Genomic DNA, 25,127 nt, shown 5'->3' with positions numbered 1-25,127 from the left:
CTTTAAAGAAAAATTTGACTTGAACATCACTTGTGTGATGATGTTTAGCTTTAATTTGCATGGATTTGGTGTGACCTGCTCTCCGGACTTAAGTGGTTGATCATTTTAGTCACAATGGTAACTAGAACATAGATTTTAAGTTTCACAAGTCACAGCATCTAAGAGAAGTGAAGATCTAAGCCCTGAATCTTCTGCCAAATGAACTCATGCATGAACTTCCAAGGATGCCAGATTGTCATTAGCTCATGAGGCAAACAGGTCATCTCATGTTGTTGTCATAAAAAGTTTACAAAGTTCTCTGTTGATTGCTTAAATGAAGTTAATATTTCTATGCTTTAATTGCAAACCAGCGTGTAATAAAAACATAAATCTGCCTCCCTATGCATAAAAAAACCCACGTGGCTTAAACAGCATAGTATTTATACATGATCAATTTTAGTTGTTTAACGTATCTTTTTCCCTACTTGTCTGGAATCCTTTACTCATTGTGTTTTAAACAATGAAATAATCTCTGCTATATTTTCAAAATCAGTGTTTGGTTAAAGAGTATTGTAAAACCTTCAGATTTATGTTGAAATATTAGAGATCGCAAAGCATCAGTTTCATAGGACCTGTCAGTTCCATACAGGGGATCATAGGCTTATTACATGTAGTTCCAAAAAAGGGTTCATAGGTCCCAAAATGTGTCCATTCTTTCCAGTTATATGAGCTGGTCTAATAAAATGTCTTTTGTCTCAGTAAAGCCTGCAAACTAACATTAAATAAATATGTATTTTAGTCTACCTTCTATGAACCTAAATCTCCAAATTGTAAAATGCTCCCAGTTCCCAGTGTTTTCAACAAGCTTTGATTACATCCAGTAATCCCAACCATCCCATATGGAACCTTCCACCCAAGTGGATTTTACTTATGCCTAGAACTATATATCTCAGAAGACCTTCATGAATTCCTATAGCTCAAACTGGTGTACCCTGTTAAAGCAGCCAATAACAAGAGCAAACACATAATTTTATTGAACTGAAAAATGAAGCTCAGTTTTGCCAGCTAACATTTAAACAAATAGTTTTAAAAATAGAATTGGAGAAACGTGAAAGCTTACAGAGTGTTAAATAAACCAAACCTGAACAAAATGCAAAATACAGTGTTAAACAAAGTGCAATGTACTTCATGGAACACTGGTAATACAGAAGAGATTTCAGGCAGCACAATTAGTAACTCCTGCCTGTAGTTCTCCTTCTTTCCTGCTCGTCCACATCTTCTTGCCCACTTGGTGCAAGCGTGGATTGGTATAGAATCAGAAGCAATCTTTGGCACAGCTACGATGTCCGAGGGGGTTGTATGTTTATATGGGCGTGGAAACTTGACAACCTACAGGTGACTGCTGAGGGCTGAATGATGCATTTGATAATCTGTTTGGAACACAAACTCCCACGGGCATAAAAATGAAACTGTATGGGGCCTTCAAGTCTTTTGGATCATTGAACACTTGCTTTCGTCCACCATTACTGTGGAGAGGTGCCACAGCAGTTTGTAATCTCTATTCTTTTCCAGAGCCTCCGTCTCCCAGAGCACGCTGGTGTTTTTCTACTACACTAGTGTGGGGTTCCCTCTTAGCAGTTCTGTCAGGACATCACCTAGTATGCATTTCTTTTGTTGGATTGCTGCATTGTCAGATGTAGGAGTACGATGGCTGTGACTTCACACCTGGAAGAACCTACAAAATAGACAGACAAAATAAGACCTACAAAGCAGACAAAGAGTCACAGGTTATTTGTAAAAGGCAGCAATGGGCTCCTGCCTGCAGGACATAACTACTTTGCAACTTCTGTCATTGTTGCTATACCATTCATGCGTTTTGAGAGCTGCAGCCTGGACATAAATGTACATGAATGTTTTTCTAAGCAACACACCATTTCACCATAGATAATTGTTTTCTGCTTTTGATGTAACTTCTTAAATATAGGAAGTGTTTCTCATTTCCAGTGACCAGTAACTGACTTTTCAGAGCTGCAGTTAGAATGAGGTTACACTCTCTTTTACCACCTATAACTTTATCTCTGTTTTCCCATGCCAGACAAGTCATTGAAGATCCAAGCTTTTAGAACAGGACATTCCAGAAGAATTACAGTGTCCCTCAAAGCATTTGGATGAGTTTCTCAGAAGCCTGGTGTCTGTTAATCTTGTAAACAAACAAAACTGCTGAGATAGTCCAGCCAGGTTTGTCCTGGCAGCTAACCTGGCTTACTCTTGTGGAAGCTTTACAAACATCCCCTCAGAAGTTATCTCACCATGAGCAATACTGACAAATAAGTTTAAGTAACTAATTCTGAGTGGCAGAAACAAACCAGAATGATCCTTTTACTCTTTTTGGCATTGAGTTCCAAATCTAAGCAGCAGAACCATTTGACTTTTCCTGTTCAGGGCATCACTAATTTATCTTTGTAAAAATGATGACTATTGAATAGGACCCTTCCTAGAAATAATCTTTACTTACTGTCCCTCCTGGAGAGAGCTTTCACTGAGGCAGAATAAGGCACATAGTGCAGCTTTTGTCCAAAATTCTATACTGGCCACAGGCCAGTCATTATTACCCATGCAATGAAGATCTTTATTGTGCTTTGATCTGTAGACATTTTGCTTCTGTGAGTTGTATTTTTCTAATAGTTTAAAATATTTTGTAAAAATTTTTGAAAATGGTGGAACCATGGAGCAGTGGTTAGAACTGCCAAAGGAAGATTATAAAATGTTACTGCTTGTTTTATATGACTTGCACTTTCTCATTTTCTTCCCCACGGCTCAGGAGTCTTGTCAGTGAATATATACTCGATGACAAGAGAAAGACAGAATGTGAGCTCTTTTTATACTCAAAGCAAATCTTACCAAGAGAAGCCAGTCCTTCCTATCTTTTCAGTCCCTAGGCACTGGGCATTGACTGGTAAATTCCTCCTACATTTATTAAATACAAATAAAGGCAGGGGTAGCTCTTCTGGCACCCCATTTTTGCTTCTTGGTCCAGATAGCTGATCACTGAGACACCATGGTGGGGAAAAAAAAAAGTTATTTAGTTGAAGTAGAAATGCTGGAAGTATCTCATTTTGGTCCACAAAACAAATGCTTGTAATTTGTTTATATGCTGGTGTCAACAGTTGGGAGTTTCCTAGGTCTTTTCCCCAGAGCATGGAAATGCGCTGCAGCCACGCTCGAGTTCTGCATTAAAGGCAGTTGAGGCTAACTGCAGATCCAGAGGATAAACAGGAAAACTGCTGGTGAATGAGTCCGATTGTGGAGCATCCAAATAAACATACTAACAGAATAATTTTCCCCTCTGGCTTCTGGCCAGCAGCTGTTCCTGGGGTCTGCAGTCCTGTGTGTCACACAGAGTGCATTGCTTCTCCTGCGGCATCTCAAGCCAGGGCTCTCAAGCCACTCCGTGGAGTAATTCCAGTGAACTTTAGTTTTCCCTTCCATTTTTCCTTTATCTCTTCCTGAGAAGAATGTGCGCTTACTCTTCCCTAAAAATTTTATACTCCTAAAAACACAATATTCCTTCCCCACTCAAGCAGGAATAAGGCATTTGTACTCCCATTTTACTATATGAGTTGTTAATCTACACCAACCAAAGCAATTCTTAACAATTGGATGAGGGTAGCTCTTCCTTCTGCTAAGATACTTAGTTCCTTTTATTAAACAAAAAAACAAATGAAACAACCCAAAAAACTACCCCCCCACACCTCCACAAACTATTTTTGCAGTTAATTTTAATGCAGTTTGACTACTTGAAATTTATTTAACCTATAAACATTAGAATGCCTTGACAGAAGATTCTTTTGGAGCTCTTGACGGTTATTTTGGTCATAATTTTGTAACTTCAGTAAAGCAGAAATAAGTACTGAAGTTATAGTTGCATAAATGCCAAGTCTAGCAACCAGAAAACTTCAAGTGGTCCTCTCTGAAAATCCAAGATTGTGAAATAGCTGCAAAAAAAAAAGAAAAAAAAGAAGTTCCCTTAAGTATATCTAACATTGATTTGAAATACTGGAATACTTGTTTCCTTCTTTTAGTACTATTGAGTCTGTGTATCAGGAGAGGCACCTGGAATTCATGTTGATACACAAAGACTTTCTTCAACTATGAATAGGGCTAGTTGACAATTACTGTCTGTTCTTCGAAAGTAACATTTTTGCTGAAGTGTCTGAATTCTTCGATTTAGCAGGGACTAGTTAAATTTCTCCAGTTTGTGGAGATAAAGAAAAGGTTCAGAAATGGTTCCCACATGCAATGCAATTGTTATTAGTGAGGAATTTCTACGTATGTATAAGATCCATTCACACACCTTCCAGACAAAAAGTTATTTAAAGGTTTTTTATTGATGACTGTGTCCATACTTGGCAGTTATGAAAGAACTCAGTTGCTGTTCTGTGAATTATTTTGTGGTTCAGCCTTAGAAAACAAGTTTTTGCCTACTTCTTCCTCTTTTTCGCTGTTATCATTTAGGTTTTGTATATCCTGACAAGAGCACAAAGCTGGTATCAAACAACCTGAAGTGAAACCCAACACTTTATTAAGTAAAAAACACATGGATGAGTGAATTTGTGTTGGGTTTCACTTCAGGTTTAGTAACCAACATTTTACCTTTGGCAGGCAGAGTGCCCAGAAACAGCTTTAAGTGGCTGACAGCAGCTCCTCACAGTATTTCTTCAAGGAAACATCCACTCTACATCCCACCCTATACGGGCGTCCTTTCTAGCAGGTATTCCTAATAGCAATCTTCATCATAACTGGGAAGCAAATGAATTTGTTCATTAGCTGTTCCATTGTGTGGGATAGCTGTCACAGGTTTCTTGCTGGTGAGTTTTTAGCAGGCTAGAGTTACTGCTAAGTAATATAGATGGCATTTTTCTCAATAACAAGAAAAGACAAAATGAGAATAAAATGAGCAAGAAACTGTTGTTAAAGAAATGGGACATATCTAGCAAAAAAGAATAACTAAACATTTATCCACACAGAAAATGCAGATAGTTTGGGTGAAGTGACCTGATTGGGAATGTTGGCAAAAGTGGCTAAAATCCCTTCAATTCTATGTTTGAAATAGACATTTGAGAATCTTTACTCATGTTCGTATATTTACATTTATATATGTATGTATATACATATATATGTATATACATATTTTTTTTTAACTTAAGCATCTAGTGCTAATGAAAATAATGGAAGCATGAGCTTTTCTGCTTCAGTCTTTTAGTATGCAGTTGATCTGGTTACTTGAGGCTGCATTTGATCTAATTACTTGAGGCTTTATCTACAGATGCTGGAAGCCATGGAGTGAGGGGTAACTAGCCCATGATATACACAGGAGTAAGGGAATTCAGAATTTCACACTAATAGGTCCTTAGTCTGATTTTTGTAAAACAGAAAGCTATCAGTAAATGGGTTTCCTGACCATAACACAGCTAGCTACTGCCTGTGAAAAGTGAAGAATATTTTTGTCTTCTGTATTTTATTCATCTCACTTTCTGAATTTATGAATGGGAAATAAACTACATTTGAAGGAGTTGCTTCTGCTTTTTCAAAGCAACTCTGTTTCTGTTTTTTTCTGTACTAATGTCACATGTCAGTGCTTGCAGAGATAATTATACTGGGCATGTGCACAAGAATATATTTGCTCTGTAATGGAAACTACATGAGTATCTTCAGAATTTCTCCACTTTACAAATACTGTTATTCTTTAGCATACTGAATTACTCAGATTGTGTAAGAGATTTCCAAGTACCTAATTTACATTATGAAAAAGAGAAAGGTCAGTGCTCTGGAGTCATCATACATGGACATCAAACTCTATGTCTACAGGTCAGATCTAATGCATTTATTCAAATTTTAATAATTCTAGAGCTCTTCACTGTTGCATCAGCTAGAATGATATACACTTCATTAGTAAAGCTTGCAGTGAAAATAAATATTTGGGTTTAGAATTATCCTGCTCATGATAATGGTGGTAGTAGTGAGCAATCGGATGTTGGCCATACCTCCAAGAACTACTCTCCTGAGCCCATCTTTGGTTTGCATTTAGAAATACTCTGTATCACCATGAAGCCTAGAGCCTGTGTTTTGTTGTTGTGGGTGTTTTCTAAATTAAAATGAAAGCTTGCACTCTGCAGAATCTGCATATACCACATGGAACTTCAGTGCATCAGACCAGCTGCACACGGTGATCTGGCTGAGTGTCTCAGAGCTTTGGCTCAGACCGAACAACTCGTGACACACAACCAACCAGAGAATTTCTTGGTTATATATATATAAAGATATATTTTAAAGGCAGTAAAAATACATAACTTATTAATACTTCTTTTTAAACCAAAACAAACACATCCAGAAAACCTGAGTGGTTTTATTTCTCACACGAAACAAACAGAAGGATTTCGCTAAATGGCTTAGTGGCAACTCTACCATTGTCATACTACATACAAAATCTGTAGTGTGACAGTTACATATATATACATTTTTACATACTTTTTAAAATTAACAGTCTGTATTAAAGTTGCATAGGTAAAACTACAGAAGATGGTACATGATCAGTAAGTCTGCATCTTTCTCCTTGATGTTCAGTATTTCAATCCAGTTGTTGAAGAGAAGCAATAAATTCCACATCTCACATTAATGATGAACTGGTGAATACAGGAGAAGCCATTATGGACTACAGACAAGTGTACAGTGTTACACAGAAAAAAGAAATAAAACCTCATGTAGTAGTACAAAATGTTAAGATTAAATCCTACCTGAAAAACAGCAGTTGACTAATTCATATATATGAAGTAATTAAATAACATCCAAAATGAAGTCTCTGTAGTTTTTGTTTATGTCTTAAATATATTCAAAAATTCTCCCTCCTTTTTTGCAAAATACTCTTTCTGTTTTTTCATGGCTTGAACATTCATCATCTTTTGCAGTATCACAGACCATTTGGTAAACGTAACAACTGAACCTCCTGTTAGGCTTCTGTTCTATATGTAATACAAGGTCTTTGTCAACATAAACTTCATGACTGTAAGTCTGAAATGAGAAAAAAGAATTCTGATTGCAGTCTCCATTTCCACCATTTGCTAATGCCTGTACCATTTTCCTTCAGGAACAAAAAATATTTAACATTGGTGACCTCCGTGATCAGAGGGGAATTTTGTGTGGATACACGCTGACAGCTCTTCCACATAAAAGACAAAATTTCAAAACTATGAGAGGTTTCCAACAGGCCTATTTTAGGAGTCTAAGTGCAATTCAGAGCACCTGATTTAAGATCTTAAGTTGCCTATGCAGTCAATGATAAAAGAGGTGCCAAAGCTGCTGAATATTTCAGATAATCTAATTTGGATGTCCCCCTCAACTTGGACTGTATGAACAGCCCATTCCAGCTCTCCAAATATATACGCAGTGAGGTCCATGCTTAATTCAATGCATGAGTAGTTCAAGTTAAGCTAGTGAGACTATTTACAAGTTGTGAAGTTAAGCTGATGGAACTAGCCAGAGGGTGACTATTCAAGTTGATAAATACTTCAGAAATAACTAAGCACAACCCTGGCCTAACCAAAAAAACCGAAACAAACAAAAAAAAAGACAAATGAGTCAACCAACAAAAAAACCCCTTAATTTCAAATTATGGAGATTTTCAGATAAATGAACTACTGTCTGACGGAATACTTAACATTTCTTAGTTAGGAGTATTATCTTGTTCAAATCTCATCCATAGCACTTGGCAACACTACTTGTAGATCTGTTTCAAATCTGAACAAAAATGGTAGGTGAAAGGTTATGGGGAAGTGTTAGTGTAAACAAAAGATATGAATTCTCCTTACCACATCCCAGGACTCCAGTAATGGAATACTCTTAAGTAGAATCCCATGTTCATTGCAGTGAAAGTCAAGGTGAGCTCTTCCATCAGCTCCTATTTGAGTAACTGCCACCGTGGATAACAAATCCAATTCATCTTCATAGTCCACAATTTTGAATGTCTTGTGAAAAACAAAACCTCAAGTTTACAAATCAAACATAAATTTACATAAATTTACAAAATTGCGTAGCTCTCTTTCTTTCAGGTGAAAGCAGAATTGGAAGACTTGTAGTCCTTAAGTCTTCTGGTTTGATAAAGAAAACTTTGCCAGACTGATACCCAACAGGAATCTTTTCCAACACAAGTTGTCTTAAGGAATTTTGCTGAAATGTATTGGACAAGAAAGTGATGTTCTGAACAATTCTAACCTGAAACTACATGTATTATATATATATATATCATACAGGAAAATGTACTTTGAAAGTGGCAGAAGAAACTTATTTAAACTCCATGCCCTGTCTTGAAGGAGACATGTTAGAGACAATATAACCTAAAACCACTACTGGTGTTGAAGAGATGGGTATATTAGGTTAATTCCATTCACATGAACACCTCTGTTCAGAGCTTGCTCTCACTCCACAGAGTGAAGACCTGAAACCAAATGGTGAAGATTCTGTTAACCTGGTAACACACTCTTTAAATTCAAGCCAGTCTTTTTCTTCCATAATGGCATAACATCTACTGGAATCACAAATAAAGTGTAACAGCAAGAAAAAACTAGTGTGCAGACTCCAATTTTTATTATGTTTAAAAAAGAGAAGTGGACAGAAATGAACTGCAGACCTGAAGGGTTATACTGCACCATCCTGTGTTTTTACCATAGTAAAATCTATTTCCTCTGAAAAAAAATAAAAATGACTGCCAGAAACTGATGAATTTAACTGTTGTGCTTATGTCAATTACAGCTCCAGTTCTAGACAGAGAGCTAAAAAATATTCTTCGTGACATCTTGAAGACTCAACACCTCGGCGTGTGGAGTTTTCAGTCTTGAGAAGCAGTTACTTCAAGGAAAAGTGTTAAATAGCTTATCCTGCAATCTCATCAAAGACAAAAATATAGTTTAGAGATACTATATGAAAGACTAGAGGAACCTAAGCAGAGTAAAAAATAAATATGCTTCTTTCATTTCTTAAAATGCTTTATAAGAAATGTTTAAAGGAGATGTTTGAATGGAGAAGAGTAATGTTTCTTCACATTAACATCTCATTTCTGTGTCAGTGAAGTCACACAGAGTTACGATGGTATCATGGGGCATAACATCAGTTCTTAAAAGAAAGAGACCATCCAAAGCACAAATATCAGGCTAGAAGAAAAGATGACAGAGAAAGGAAATGAAGTACTGAGAAGTTAAGAAGACAAAGGCAGCCACGGAAGAGGAATAAAGAACCCAAAGATTAACACAGCTAATGGTTACAGCCACCACACCTGAAACAAGAATGACCTCTGGCTAGTTCTACATCCTACATAATCCATGAACTGCTCACTACATCAGTTACCTCTTGTTCTGGGTCGTCATCCAGCAAGTTAAAACGCTTTTTCACCACTCGGCCAGAAGCTGTTACAGTCACAGAGTTGTTCACCTTTGGAGAAAAAGAAAAAAGTGGCTCTAGACTTTGGAACATTTTAGTTGCTTCCTATCTATTTGGCAATGTATCTATTTCAAGTCTTTCCCTTTCTGACCTTGTTTAAATCCCTCTGATCTTGTTTTAATCATTAGCTATGAATGGCCCTAGAACTGCTATCTCTTCTTTACAAGGGCTCATGAACTTGGTGGCTTTCGTTGAGATATTACTGATGTTTACTTATATTCAAATGTTCTCAGCCCTGCAGAAGTGGCAAAGGTTCTCAGCTACCATCATTTTTAGCCTAGAAGTGACTGGAGCCAATGCACTGGAAGGCAGCTAAGTCACCACCCCGTTGGGCTTCATTAACAGCAGAAATATTCAAAACTGGGCTATCATTGTCTTAATGGAAGCCAAAAGGAAAAGGCATAGCACAGACAGGATTAGAACTCATATTTCTTTGCTCTTATTGCAACAGAAGTTAGCTAAACAAACCCTAAAAAAAAAAAAGGCATGGCAAGTCATTGGATGAGAAAGCTTATCCTTTCTGAATTCAATGAAAGTTTTATTCCTGTATTAGTGTAAGTTTTTAATATACAAACTTATCTTCTGCAGAAGCTTCAAAATTAGTACTGTTAATTTCCATGAACTCTACAGTACTCATGAATTAAAAATCTTGCTTTTATGTAAGACATAACTTTGTATGCTGAAGGATAAAGACAGTCCAGACACTACCAAAATTTTTTTCTTCACGAGTGTGGTCTTTAACCTTTTTGACATTTAGATTGTCTGTGATTTTTTATCACAAAATGCTTCATGAAACAATGGAGATGCTTTAACAGCACATTTCTACAAGGAAGTTCTGATCACCCCCTTGCCACTTGGTTCTACTTTTCTGCACTCTTCTGACCCACTGGTGATGAAGTTCTGTTCTGTTCCAGCTCCAGTTCAGCTCACCAAGCAAGCAGAAAAGTACTCACCATTCCTGCTGGGTTATTATTCTATTATTTTAGTGCACTGGTTTGGCTCACCAAGGGTTAGATGAATGCCACGCTTGTCACAAGGGAGCAACAGGTATACATGGCCAGGAAAAGAACGAGACTTTCGGAAGTAATGTATTGTATTTGTTGTCTTATGAAAACTTACTCCTAAGTTACGAGAGACTTGAAACATTTCCAGCATTTGTGTGATCAACTTACCTGAGTACCAGAGCCGCACACAATTATCACTTGGCGGCACCTTCTTTTGAAGGAAATCTGTCACCATCTTTTAAGTATGTTTTATATTTTGTATCAGTGACACATGGTTATATTGCACATGATAAACAATGCTGAAAACTCAAGAAATGGCTGGAAATTTCAAAAGCTATGCTGAAAGTGTTTCCAAAGTTTTTTCATAAAGTACAACAAAGACACAGAATGTCTTTCCATGAACTTTGAAGCAAGCTCATAAAACACAGTGATTACTCAGATACGCAAACCCCTTATGTATTGCTCAAAATCATCCACTGTGATCTCGGACAATAAACTCACACAGTTTTCTCTGTTGGCCACAATTGTAAAATCTTCTGCAACCTCTGTTTGATCTGTATTATTTTTAACTTCTTTAAGCTTCAAGACTCTATGAAAGAAACAGAAATTACAAAATAAGCAATGTGTTCTAACCCACCTAGTACACCACTGCTATATTTACAATTTTAAAAGTCAGGTATATTATAATAAAACATCAGAAATAAATGAAATGGAAATAAATTATTTTTGTAATTTATGTTTATCAGTAAAAATTTAATGCAGTGGTCCTTGAACATTTTTCCTATCAAAATCTAATGTCACCTGTCCCTGCTCACATTTATACCTCCAGATGTTTCTACGAGAACTTCAGACTCTGACAAATCAATAAATTTTCCAGTTTCTAGGGAATGATAAGCGTTTTGGCCTGCAAATTGCCAAACTACTGAATTTATGCAGTTATGCAACTTCTCCTTTAATGAAAATAAGATTTGAGAAAAAAATGCTCATACTTTATCAAATTTGGTCCCACGTGGATTATTCTACCTGACATATCTGGATGGAAATATATCCAATCAGGCTCCAGTGAACAGCATTTCATATCCTGTATGCCATTTTTTGCCTGAAGAAGGAAGGGAAAACTTAGGATAATAGTATTTCGAAAGTCTCACAGCTCTAATAAGGAGGTAGTACTGAGCTCCTCTCCAGATACCTCTGAAGATTTTTAAGTGTTACTCCTAATCATGACAGGATGGCAGTGGAACAACAACAACAGTAAGACTCAGTTCAAATTCTCAAGATATTCCATAAAACAGTTTCAACTTTTTTAATATGTAATAAGCAATGTACCACAGCTGTACGTGGTCCTACCTCTCCTGAAACGAAGCAAAATGAAGATTTATCCTACACTCTGCAACAACAGTTCCAGCAATTTGAGTGCCAAACACACTAGATGGGTCAAGACATGAGAAAAGCATTAGCACAAACTTTGACTTCAGCTTCAAACTTCAGGCTGAGCCTCGTTTGTGCAAATATTTGTGCAAATAAATGTGTAAGCCTGGGATAGCTTGTGATTTCAGCTGCTAGCTGGTCAAAATCTTGGGATTTTGGCAGTGTTTTTTTGTTGTAAATTTAGCTGACCCTGATCATTCAAACTTTCAAATATATGAACCCACATAGGAAAAGCTAGGTCAGAAAGGATTGTACATGTCCCTTGGAATCAAAATTGATCTTCAGCTACAGTTGTGAAAGATCTGTTTTGAAAATAAGATATAGGAGAGGGATCACTGCTTTGATCAGGCTAGTAAAAGAGATGAGTTCATTTATAGATGTGAAGTTTTTTAGTGAAGAACTAACAGGCCCGAAAGCTCTTTGTAATACAAAAGCATCTTTAGGGCAAATCCAGATTCAAAACAAAAGCTGAGATGGAGAGCTCATGTAAAGGAATAAATGATGAAGATAAATAAACAAAAATAATTAGGAATGCTGGATTAAACTGAGTAATAAAACTTTTCTAAGGGGAGAGAGGCGTTAAACTGAGTAATACAATGTTCCTAGGAAGACAGAGAGAGACAAGGTACAAACATTAAAGAAACTTAGTCTGCAATTTCTTAAAACTTGAAGTGGTTTTTAGTTATGCCATTTGGTGGGCTGACTACTCAGAAATGCATTAAGATGTTACCATGCAAGGAATCAGGTAATGAGATTCGGCTTGAGCCTTGACTCTTAAGCTAAGCATACAGAGCTGTGTAGCACTGACAGTGCTATGATTGTACTTGAATGAAGGAAATAGTACTAATTCCCAAGAAAATATTTTACACATGACTCCACTGGATAGCAGATGTAACACTGTGGGGTGATCCCTGTGAGAGCACCACACTGGAAAACAAGAGTACTGTAACCTTGAGCACCAGTCAGAAGAAGAGATGAAGACAAACGTAATATACATTCATTTCAGAGAAGCCACTATTCGAATATATTACCAAAGCATTGTCTTTCAGAGAACAAATATGGAAGACTCCTTTATGTTTTTTCTTGTTAGGTGTGATGATGTAATGCCAAGGATAACCTCCAATTTGAAATGCATTCTCCAGAGAAGATGCTTCAAATAGCAAAGGTGGAGTATCTGCAAATATTCGGTAATGTTGACACCATTAGTAGCAGAACAACTGTAATTCCATTGATCCTTACAATTCTAAATTCCAATAAAACTACTAATTCTTCAGAACTTTTGAAGACTGATGGGAATAAACTGGCTGTGATCTTTTTTTTAGCATCAGCTATGCTACCTCACCTAGCATCCAGGCACAATCTGCAGTTCCCTGTGGAAGGTTACTGCCTTTCTCAGATCTTTGTGCTGAACTGGTCTGCTGATATGTCTGACTTACTTCATTCCAAATGAGCTAGATAAGCAAAGACGTAGCACACAATTAAAATTAGTCCAGCTCATCTGAATGAGGACATAGACATGAACAGATCAAAGAATATATCAAAAGGGTCACTATTCTCTGGGAAAAATAGTGATAAATAACTGGAAGCAGACTAACAGCAGTAATCTCAAAGAACAATATTAAATGCAGAAAGATTCCTAAATCTGAACATTCCTTCTCCTTTTGCATAATGCAATGAAACAGTGTGGAATGCAATCTGTAGCTGAGTTCATAAAAATCACTAAAAATCTAGGAACTTTTGCAATTAATGGCAAAAGTCATCTAGTTTTCCTATCAGTTCAGTTGGGATAAATTACACAGGTGTAATATGCCACTCCTACATGTCTTCTGTGTACTAAATGAGAAACATCTTTGAACAAAATGGACTGCATGGAGCTTTGCAACTTCTACCAACAAGCTAAATAAAAGGAATTTCTACAGCTGCTATAACTGAATCAATTTTAGACTAAAGATCAGCTCTTTCTAACAGTACAGAGAAGTATCACAGTATCACAGTATGTTTGGGATTGGAAGGGACCTCAAAAGATCATCTAGTCCAATCCCCCTGCTGGAGCAGGAACGCCTAGGTGAGGTCGCACAGGAATGTGTCCAGGCGGGCTTTGAATGTCTCCAGGGAAGGAGACTCCACAACCTCCCTGGGTAGCCTGTTCCAGTGCTCTGTTACCCTCACTGAGAAGAAGTTCTTTCTCAAATTTAAGTGGAACCTCTTGTGTTCCAGCTTGATCCCATTGCCCCTTGTCCTATCATTGTTTGCCACTGAGAAGAGCCTGACTCCATCCTCGTGGCACTCACCCTTTATATATTTATAAACATTAATAAGGTCACCCCTCAGTCTCCTCCAAACTAAAGAGCCCCAGCTCCCTCAGCCTTTCTTCATAAGGGAGGTGCTCCACTCCCTTAATCATCTTTGTTGCCCTACGCTGGACCCTCTCCAGCAGTTCCCTGTCCTTCTTGAACTGAGGGGCCCAGAACTGGACACAATATTCCAGATGTACTATAAAAAAATGACAAAATGGGGAGAAAATCTAAAATTACAAGAGGCATTTAAACAGACAGAATATAAAAACCCAAGCTGAATTACTGTGAGGAGAACAAGGTTTATGTCTGGACTTTTGTGTACCAGAGGTTTCATCCAAATTTTGACTTGTTCTTGTCCTGCTTAATCTAGATAATTATCCGGATCCTAACCAGTGATGCTAAGATGTCACAAGACATCAGAAATCATGTTTACATAGTGCTTCTCCCTTTTCCTTATTTTCTTTTTCCAACAAGCTGGAAAGTGGCTGTCTTCTAGTTCTCTTTTGGACTAACACAAAGGAAATGGGAGATCCTGTGCAAGATATAACAAAATCTAGGTTATAAAAACTGAGGCATCTCCTGAAAATGTAGAGAACATTGAAGATGGAGGCATAAGCAGAGGATATTAACTGATATTAACATCTGTCAGAAAATTAAACATGAGTCAAGATTTTACCCTACCAACATTTTCTTTTTAAATAAGGCATATATAGCAAGGCCCCTCAAAAATTCTGTTAGGTGGACTAAATGATAGCTTTAAATGTATTTCAACAATGCCTCAATCATAATAGGTATGGGCTGCTGATAAAATACGCCTTTCTTTTTATGTTCATTTGGCAAAGATTTGCAAGATCATAGCCATCTAAACCACCGTGATGGAGTGACCCTGCTGCCTCAAGTCCCTCTTTCCTACTTCATGTCACTTACTCTTGTTGCTCAGCACCTCCTGTTCTCATTGTTCGTAAAGCCTTTCCCTAGCATCCCCATTCCCATTCCCTAGGATTGCTAGTCTTCAGCTCCAGTTGAGCTTCCTTGTTCACCTCCTTGAAACTCTCCAGCCCCATCTAAACATAAAGCTGCTCCTGGCAGCATTAACAAATATGTGTTTTAAATGAAAAAAAAACAACCACCAAACAAAAACCACCCAAAACTCCTGAACCTCAGAAAAGCATTTTCCTCTCAGGTTTGATTTTTTTTTTTTTAAATGAAATTACTGTATCCTCTAATAATAAATCAAACAACAGTTTAAGTTCTGGACCTTTCAGAAAGTGACATAAGAAAGATTTATAGGTACCTTCCCATACCTTCTACTGTGACCAAAATCAAATTCCTTACCAGTCAATAGCTATAAATGAAATGGTAGGTACATGGTAGCCTCTAAGTTTTGATCTCTATATGCTTCTTCTTGGCTACCTAATACACCATAAAACCAGCACTGTAATAACTGCCATCCCTTCAGGCAATTTCTGTAGGGAGGGTAGGACTAAATAAGCAGGAAAATCACACATAATTAAATCATAGTAAATACAAACTTAAACTCTGAATCTGTTAACGTTTCACTCACTGAAGCATTACATTTCATTGAACAGTCAGTCAGCCATCTCATTCTTAAAAGAAAACAGCTCAAAAACCACAGGAATGCTGTTATCTGCGAAGAGCAGCCGTGGCAAATGGCTGTCACGTGTTCATAACTTCCTAACCACAAACTCTTGAATATGATTCACCATCAAAATATTTTCACCACTACATGGGCTTTACATCTCACCATGAAAAACTCCAACGATCTATAAGACATGAAAACAAATCTGGTACAGGCCTCCTATTAAAGCTCCCATGGCATGATTTCCACAGGGCCCCTAACATTAAATTGTGGTTTTGCAGACTGAGACAGGGTGGAAAATGAGAAGTTTCCCTTTGCAGAACGCAGGACATCAATTAGAGCAGCCTGTCACTTTGTTTTGATAAAACTGAAAGCCCTGACTGTATATTATATCTTTGTGTATTTCCTCAGGTTTATGTCAATCTGGTTTGGTTTGCCTGTTATTATCTGACACTGTTTGCGAACATAAAGATCAAAGGCATTTTTTTATGTGAACAGTCACCTGTAAAAACTAATACAGACACATTCAAAATTAAATAAATAAATAAAAGCATGCGTTATTTGATATTGGTGAAAGCTACTATTATTTTTTTAAGTGACTCAAGTGTGAACTTGTGAGAATGTCTTTTAAAATTAAAAAAAAAAATTCAAAGAAAGTCTCAGCACCAAATTCTAATTTCAAATGCATCAATAGAAATAATTATTTGGTCTCAGAGAAAATAAAGTCATTACATAAAGCAGAACGTTCAGAAGTTAATGATTTGAAGCATAAGAACTGTTTTAATAGATAATTTGTTCTCTCCTCGGGAATTAATTTCATTGAAACTGGCACATTCCTGACAGCTTAGTATTATCAAAATGCAACTTGGACAAATTATATTCTGTCTCCTTGAATTCCCTCCACAAGTGAGATTAAATGTTCTCACATCTTTTGTTTACATACCATATACTGTTTCTGGGTGTTACTAACAGCTCTTTCCCAAGAGCGGTTGTGTCTTAGAAATAAGGAAGGCGTTTCCATTTCATGCATTGCTTATGAAGTTTTACAAATAGCTTAGTTGCTGGACTAATTTTCTAGGTAAGTCCTATTTAATTAATTATTGCAATTAGAAGTAAAGCATATTTTTACTATAACATAAACCCAGAAATATAGCTACAGCACGATGAGTACAGTAATTTTAATGCTTTTTCTAGGCGTGAAATCATAATTAATCCATGAAAACCACCAGCCAAGATAATACAAAGATCATAAATACCTGTTATTTTAATGTTACATGGAAGACCAAATGGATACTTTCCTACAACTCCCACTTGACCGTTCCAGTTGAATTCATGTCCCAAATCAAATGGCTGTTCCATGAACTAAAATAACACAGAACAATTTCGCTTTGGTGATTCATTTTTACTTGCTGTTTAGTTTTACTGCTCTGTTAGTACTACATTCTTTATCTTGTCAGATACTGCTTGAAGTCTTATTTTTGAATTAACGTTTCTTTTTTTGATTGGAAGAATATAAACTCAGAAGTCTCACTTCAGTTCTGTTTCAGATCAATTCCATGCCCATCAGTTTCTAGACTTGACACTCATCTGTAACTACAGACTAGGTGTGTAAAGAAGAGCACAGCCTGGCTCAGCATTTACATAGCTCCTCTCTACATGTGCCTAAGTGCCTGGCTGACCCTGTATCTCTTATGTTTTGCCACCTGTAGCTGGTGTGGGTAGAATTTTCTTCTAGTGCACCCATTAGCATCTTCTGACTGTATACAGATTTATGAAAGAACTCTGTCCTTTAACACATTCCCCATGTACCTGTGTGGTATTACACGAATATTTATGATTTGTTGCCCCAAAACAGTATGGACTGTATGAAGAATTTTGTATTTCATTACCTGCTCAGAGATGGCCTGGAAGTTATAAAGCCTGACCAGACCCATGCTATACATTACAATCAGGATTCCATTAGAAACAGCAACATCTGTCACACTATTACCAAATATCTGGGAAAAAAAAAGGAAGAGAAAAATATTCTAGTAGAGAAGAAGTGATTAAGAGACAGTGCAAAACACTGGCATTATGTCCTTAATTCTGCAATCACTTCAACTTTCTACTCTGGCCAAACCCTATGATAAGTGTTCATGATGTTTTCTGTAACTGGTATGTTCTGCTGAGATTCTGTAACACTTTGCACTGCAGTGACAACACCCAATGTTTGATTAGTCATATTCTGCAAGTAGATTCATTCTCTAATCAGTTCTCAGTATATCTTCATCTTATGTTACCCAGTTATTATCATACATTAATAGATTACATTACCCCGCATCCCACAGGAATGTTAGCAAAGCTAACAGCTCAATCTACAGGTACTGACATCAGATCTTATGTTCTTTCTTCACTGCTACAGTAAAATACTAGTCTAATCATGGCTCTATGACTGCGTACAGCTGTACTGCAACTACATTATCCAGCTGTCACAGAGTACAGGATCCTCTCTGAATCCAAATTAGACAAATACACAAGAAGCAGGCTTAACCCTTTTAATAATTGTGCAGTATTCATTTGTGCCACTGCTTAACACATCTCCACTGAGAAAAACCCAACAAACAAATTCTTAATATTTAATGAATAACAGCAGATAAAGTTCCTAATTTTTTTTTTAATAGAGATGCTTGGAAATGTAGAGCTTTCATTTCTTTAATCTGAATCACTATACGAAAAAGCAATTAAAATAGGGTTAAAACAGGCTTTAAAACAATATTTTTTAAAAAAGAGATCCAAAAGCTGTAATACTCCTAAATCTTAACACTATCAGTGATCTTGTAATCAGTTTGGTGCCAAAAGATACTTTTACTCTTGAGACCTTGCCTTTTATTTAGTCTTACGGCTCTTTCTCAATACATTTTTTTAGCTTAGGTCTCAGCATCTTCCAGCTCTAAACTCTCCTTTCTATCTTGGCTAGCCCAAACTCGGAATTTATTGTGGTGTACCATCTCAGTAAAGCTGATGCATTAGGTGTATTCTGCCGTCTCGAACAGTAACTCTAACAGTTACATTCCACTGATCTCTGCCAGGCTTGGCATCACATTCACTGGTTGCTTCCTCTGCCAGGTGTATTCTCAAATCCCAATTTCTGCCCTGACGTTATTTCTCACTGTAACAATTGCTCTGATCAGTACACAGTATAAGCCAATGGAAGAAGTACTCATTTAGATGTTTTGCCTCCTATGACCATGATGAACCCAGACTGCCATCCCTAGCGTGGTTGAGAACACCCTTGATACTGGTAACATTTTTTTTTTAGTCCTAAATACTAATTTTGAACAGAACAATACATAGCGCCCCTAAACTTCCATGGGCCCACCTGAAAAATGTTTAACCCCATTCCTTTGCTTGCCAGCCAAATCTCAATTACAGCCTACACCCAAGCCAGCACCAGCTAAAAGCCACTAATAGCTCTGGACCCCAAATGAGACTGTAGCTCACAAAGCTTTGAAGCCAGAGTCTGTGTGCTTGTACTGTTCCATTTGTAACTTTCATCCAGAGCTCTCTTGACCTAGAACAGACACATGTTTTCACCAGAACTGTAAAACTTGACATATGGCTTGAGGTTTCCTAATATATACACCCTTACTGACAGGCCACAAAATGACCTCAGGAAGGTTGTTTGCTCTTGACTGATAAAGCAAGATACATATTTAAATTTTGCCATTCAATATAAATAATAATACAAGTTTGAAACATCTGTAACTGCATAGAGAATTCATAGATTATTCCTAGGACTGGGTCAGAAGCACATCTATCTTTCTTTAAAGAGGTGAAAAGAAGTCTACAAACACTTTAGGATTCCCAAATTCTTATGATTGCTGTAAGTAAAAGCTAAAGCCCTTCTACCTGTCGAAGAGAAACCCAATAACGGAACGCATTTGTATTTTCTCTTCTGGTCATTGAAATGAAGAATGTTACCCCAAGCTCTCCTATCAGACACAAGAAGGACATTACTGCTAATTAATGTTTCAGGGCACTATGCTTTTACAAGCTGTAAGTACAACTTCTGGAATTCTGTGACAATTGCCTAAACTATGCCTGTTATGTAACTGCAGTACAGATCACAATTAACAAAAGAATTAACTTACCTTTTTGTTTATTTCTAGCATTCCAATGAATGAAAGAGGCAGAACTTGGAATACAGCAAGATAGAACAGTATGGACTGTTGAATACCTGCCTGAGAAGGAACAACAATACCGAATATAGTTATTATACTTGAGGTATTTATTAACAGTAAAACATCTTCATCTTCTGCCATAACAACAAAGCTTAATGTCTCCATCTTTGTCCTTGTAATGGTTTTAGATTGATTTTGTAAAAATTTAAGAGTGACAAAGTTTTTCAACAAACTTACCTGCCGTGCTGCTGCAGGGAGCTTATTCTGAGCTGACTTTATGACCATTACCTCTTGAGGAATATCCCAGCTCAGATACCTATTTGTAACAAGAAAAGCCTATCTTAATCATTTAAAAACCATGTAATAATAAATGCTACTTCACATAAAATATAATGTACTATAACTAGGCAGATCCCTGTGTCCAGGCAAACTGCTCAGTATCTGATTTGGGAGAGGTGCCTGAGATGATTGCTGTTTGCAATAATGAAAAGCCCACAGCACTGGAAATGTCACTATCTTCATTTTTCTCCTTCCCTTCAGAAATTGCTGCTTTTTTATCCTTCAGCTTAAAGGAAATAATTTACTCTAAGAAGTAAAAAAAAAAATGCATTTATTAGAAGCAGTAACTGTTCTGCTTTTAAAGAGCAAAACAGCTACCCTACGGAGAAGAATGCAAGTTAAAAATGTCAAACTATTTTTCCTATGTTTTATGACATTTGTTTTACAGCTTTTAAAGGTCCTCTCCTGGTATATTGCTATTGCAATATTAAAGGCTACAAAATTGTCAGAGAAAAGCCAACAGTAGCCTACTTTTGTGGCTTTCGTGGAACTTGATACCAAATTTGAGACCGTAATACTTAAGCTGATGAAATTCTTCTATAAAAAACAGCACGTGGGAGCAGTACTCCAGGTAATGTGCTTAACTAACAAAACTGAAGTCAGCCATACAATCGTACTAAAATAAACATGATTCCCTTTCTCCAGTACAGTACTAATGATTGTTAATTACATAATGCCTAGTCAGTGCTTAATACCTGAATTTGCAAAAGGAACCAGCAAGGTATATTTTTTCCAGTATTTCTCCACTGTCAGCAGAGAGACGTAGAAGCCAGTTCTGCACTGTCAGGACTATTAGGGACGGTTTATAGTCTGATGGACTTGGTAGCATTTCCCCCTACATAACAAAAGGTTATCAGAAAAAGGTTTGTACCAGGATACATAACATTTTGACACAGTAACAAGAAAACAAAAGTTAGTACACATTCTTCAAAAACTAAAGGTAGAAAGCTGCCTGATAATTACATCAGGTTCTCTAAGCTCATGTCTGTGCCAAATAGTCATCTGACCATCACATAATCTGTTGTCACACTTTTTGCAAGGTAGTAACCTTTTGTAGAAAAGACACCTTTTAAAATTTCCTTGCCTTGCAAAAATTAAGTATAACTGCTTATTGATCTGATACCAGCCTTGAAGAGACAATTGTGTAAGTATTGCAAAATAAGACATTCAGTAGTAACTCGACAGTAACTGCTCAGAATGGTATACAGACAACTTTATTTTAGGCACTTCAAGAATGGGGCTAAGATTCCTAAACTCTGTGGACAGTGGATGAGAGAAAAACTCCTCAGGGAGGAGGGAAATTATATAATCTATTAGCGAGAAACAGCAGAACAGCTTTTGGGCAGAGTTGCTTTAATGGGTCTTCAGTTTCTTTGCTTTTTTTTAATGTAAATAGATCTGGTAAAAAATAAAACTCCCACCGACTGCCTTTGCTAATTAAAAAAATAAAGAAAAAATTAAACAGAGTTTCTGTTGTAAGGAATTAGAGTTAGTTGCATAAGCATAAAGGCACTGTTTTTAATATCTTCCACAGAAACTCACAAAAAAGCATTTGAATGCGCTACTGAGAAATGCAAAGAAGTATACCTCTAAATGTTCAGTCAAAATAAATAAGCACATGCTGCAATCCTTAAATGACCTAACTCCATAAGAACACTGAGAAAACAATTTGCAGGGAGAGAATGCTCTATTCTACATATGTTTCACAGAAAGATTTTTTTTTTTTTTCACAAAATGATCTAGTAAAAAGCAATCTTACCAGTGGACATTCCAATAATAAAGCATCTTCTATTTTTTCTGACTTAGAACACTTTGGCTTTTCATAAAGTATTCTTGGCTCTTGTGCAATGCTGGAGGAATATGATTGCTAATCATTAGTCTACTTTATAAACGATTATCAACAAGCCATTTCATACAGTTTTGTAAATCCTGCTTTCTCTTTAGGCAGGTCAGAAACCTAAACATCTTATTTTTACTTTGTAAATATAACCTGAAACTCCTCTAATAGGCCTAATAAGCAATTGTTAGTATAACATAATATTTAAAAGCCAACCTCTACATTTTGTGGGTTTTTGGTGGGTGTGTGTGTGTTTTGTTGTTTTTTGTTTTAAAAACAAACTTAATAGTAACATTCTTACTTTAGTGATATACAGTAAAAAGAAAGCATATTCCAGAAACAGTCATTCTGGAACCTTCCCCTCAAGCTCTTCCAGTGTTGCCTTTCATAATATAAAGGTGTGGCATCATGTACATTTAAAAAAAAACCCAAAACCTACTAGTAGCATAAAAGCTTCATACTGTGCACAGTTTTGTCCTGAGGGTGAGGATGAGACAAAGATAAACCTGAAAGATGCCAGACAGGTTAACCCAGTACTGGAAAGCATTCAGACAGCAGGAATAAAAGAAGACTGGTAAGTAGATTTAGATCCCTGCTGTGATAGATTAATTTAATTAACTCTCAGTGGTTTATGCTGACAGAGTAATTTATTGGTAATGTATGACACTGTCTCAAAATTGTTCTCAGCACAACACACTCAGCAATGCAGTTCTCCAAGTCCCTGCTACCTCCCTCAGGAGAGGGACAGGCAAGGACAAGGACAAGGCCTGGTGTGCGCAGGGCTTCCTGACCTCAACCCTGCCTTGTGCTGCCTCTGCAGCTCACCATGGAACAGGAGAGCACATCAGTCAGAGAACTGAGCTGCAAAATATATTAACAAAAACCAGCAAGCACTCTGCACACTGTACTTTTACATGAAAATAATTTACTTCCCTAATGCAGAATTTATGGACATAGTTTGTGACACATTGCTTAGCACACTGCTGATTTCCAGATCACAACAGAACTACCATTCACTTTGGTTTTTAGTGCATAATTATAAAATGCTGATAATCTTCCACTCCTGTTAAAGTGCTGTGAAAACTGAAGTTATACTGCACCATTAAGATCAGACTTTCCTTCATGAAAACAAGTGTCACATTAAGACACAACAGCATCTGAATGTAATTTAAGAAAGATTTATGCACCAGGTAATTTTTTGTTCCTAAGTAAATTCCACTCAGTTCACAGGGACAAGTAAAGTTAGTGACATGTCTAAAACAGGATCACAGTGTTAAAACTGTAAGCCAGGGTAACTTTAAATTGTAAATTTATTACCTGCTAATACAGCACTGGTAATTGTCCAAGTAAATTCTTCCTCTTTCATAGGCGATAGGAGATGCAGAATGAGTTGTCCAAACATTCTTGAATTTAGTGCTTTCCTGTAACAGACAGTGGTTGTAACGGTGATGGGTTTTGTAACAAACCTTGCTTTTGCAAAATATTTGGTTTGGCATTTGCAGCTTAATAACTTAATTGAACTTCTGCTGTTGAATACATGAAGGAAAATATTTTTTTAAAAATGAAATCAAAAGAGCTTTTCTAGGGAAATTTTGTCTTTTTAAAAAACAAAATTAAAAGACCTTTTTATTAGCTATTATGGACAGCATACACAATTAATATTTTGTCCTTAGGTTGCCTGCATTAAAATGACAACAGGCAACTAAACTTTAATGGCAACTTTTAAGAGCAAGAACAAAATTCGCCAAAGTGTAAATATGCACATAATTCTTTTATATGTAACTAACTGAATTTACTGAACATCTGACTCCATTCTGTTGTTGGTGTTTTGCATGAAAGATAGAAAAATCCGTTTAAAGTTATTTGCAAAAAGCACCTGAAATGTCAACGGAATAAACTGCTCACATAGTTTCTTGTGTGCATTAGACATCAGGAGCTCCAGACCATAAAGAAAGATTCCAGTCTTAAAAAAAAAAAAAAAAAAAAAAGGAAAAAAAAATAATTTGTGTAAATCAGATGTACTCATTTTTATTTCAATAAACCTTGCATGCCCATTGATCTAGCTGCATAAGTGGACAGCTCAACTGACTTCCAAGTAAAATATTTTCAATGTAACACACCACTGCCAATTAACTTCCACATACTCAGTTTCAATGCATTTCTATCAACTACTGCAAGGGAGCAGTAACCATCTTGATAAAAAAATGAAATTCACTTTAGTCTGTAACTGGTTTAATTTCTATTCTTTGTGTAACACAAATTTCCCTGACATGTTAGAGGTATGTTTACCTGAAGACTACTGCTGATTATCTCATTTTCTTGTGAGAACTTGATACAAATTTAACATTGATGCTCCTTAAATCACGATGAACTTATTACTGGTATTAAATATTAAGTCATCTTATGGGAATAAGTAATATAAAATATAGAAGTCCATTTCTAACATTATTATTACATTTAAAAGTGGTTCTGCAGTTTTTCCAGAGCACACTCCTCTCTACATCTCTGGGTCTGAGCCTCATTAAATAAATATAACCATTTGTAACTCTCCTAGACAGAACTGCAGCTTTTTTCTCCCAGGACTTGCTGGATGGCGTGAGCAAGGGCCTCTGCGGCACCCGGGCTGAGGAGCGCCCGGGAGCAGCGCTGTTACCTGACACATTATCTGCCTGAGGAGTCCCAGGTTTTGTCTGTGGGCGACACCCGCATCTCTGGCATAGAAGCCGTGGGCCCTGCGGGTGAGGAGGCGGCAGACGCTGCGGTGTCGGGGGGCGGCCCTCCCGCCGCCGGCGGCTGCCTGGGGGCACATGACTGGGCCCCGGGGCACGCTCGCTCTTCTCCGCCGCTTCTGCCTCGCTCCTGGCGAGGCGAGCAGCCTTGCAGGGCCCGGGCCCGCTCCGGATTTCTCTCACTCCCCGTCCTGCCCGGCGAGAGGTGAAGCGAAGCCGGAAAAGGCCCGATTGGCCCCTTGTTCCCTGATTCCCGAGAGACGAA

The 25,127-nt window shown here is 37.2% G+C and overlaps 2 protein-coding genes across 8 annotated transcripts in view; one reads left to right on the top strand and one right to left on the bottom strand.

The window, feature by feature from the left end:
• METTL8 (methyltransferase 8, tRNA N3-cytidine) overlaps positions 1–25,127 on the top strand; it is a 91,030-nt gene that overhangs the window by 38,812 nt on the left and 27,091 nt on the right. Inside the window, exons 3-4 of the mRNA XM_071811072.1 lie at positions 19,946–20,060; positions 20,685–20,867. The gene's annotated coding sequence lies outside the window, so the exon portion shown is untranslated. The remainder of the gene's footprint in view (positions 1–19,945; positions 20,061–20,684; positions 20,868–25,127) is intronic.
• DCAF17 (DDB1 and CUL4 associated factor 17) lies at positions 1,048–25,126 on the bottom strand. Of its 7 annotated transcripts, none has more exons than XR_011739998.1 (16): positions 24,787–25,121; positions 24,010–24,096; positions 23,451–23,554; positions 22,056–22,146; positions 20,992–21,131; positions 20,195–20,273; positions 19,928–20,017; positions 17,687–17,794; positions 17,054–17,159; positions 12,932–13,074; positions 11,462–11,571; positions 10,974–11,061; positions 9,376–9,459; positions 7,845–8,000; positions 6,774–7,047; positions 1,048–1,714 (listed from the first exon to the last, which is right to left on the bottom strand). XR_011739998.1 is itself a non-coding variant. In XM_071811069.1 (15 exons), the coding sequence occupies exons 1-15, from the start codon at positions 24,940–24,942 to the stop codon at positions 6,859–6,861; spliced, it is 1,731 nt and encodes a 576-aa protein (XP_071667170.1). In that variant the 5' UTR covers positions 24,943–25,121; the 3' UTR covers positions 6,366–6,858. The 7 variants fall into 7 exon arrangements, 5 of the variants coding, with proteins under 5 accessions (XP_071667170.1, XP_065696805.1, XP_065696803.1 ...); XR_011739997.1 differs by lacking the exon at positions 1,048–1,714 and adding an exon at positions 6,366–6,662; XM_071811069.1 differs by lacking the exon at positions 1,048–1,714 and having other exon boundaries at positions 6,366–7,047.

Source organism: Patagioenas fasciata, chromosome 7, assembly GCF_037038585.1.
Source record: "Patagioenas fasciata isolate bPatFas1 chromosome 7, bPatFas1.hap1, whole genome shotgun sequence".
NCBI classification, from domain to species: domain Eukaryota; kingdom Metazoa; phylum Chordata; class Aves; order Columbiformes; family Columbidae; genus Patagioenas; species Patagioenas fasciata.
Note: the sequence above shows the minus strand (reverse complement) of the source record. Positions and strands in the feature narration are given on the sequence as shown.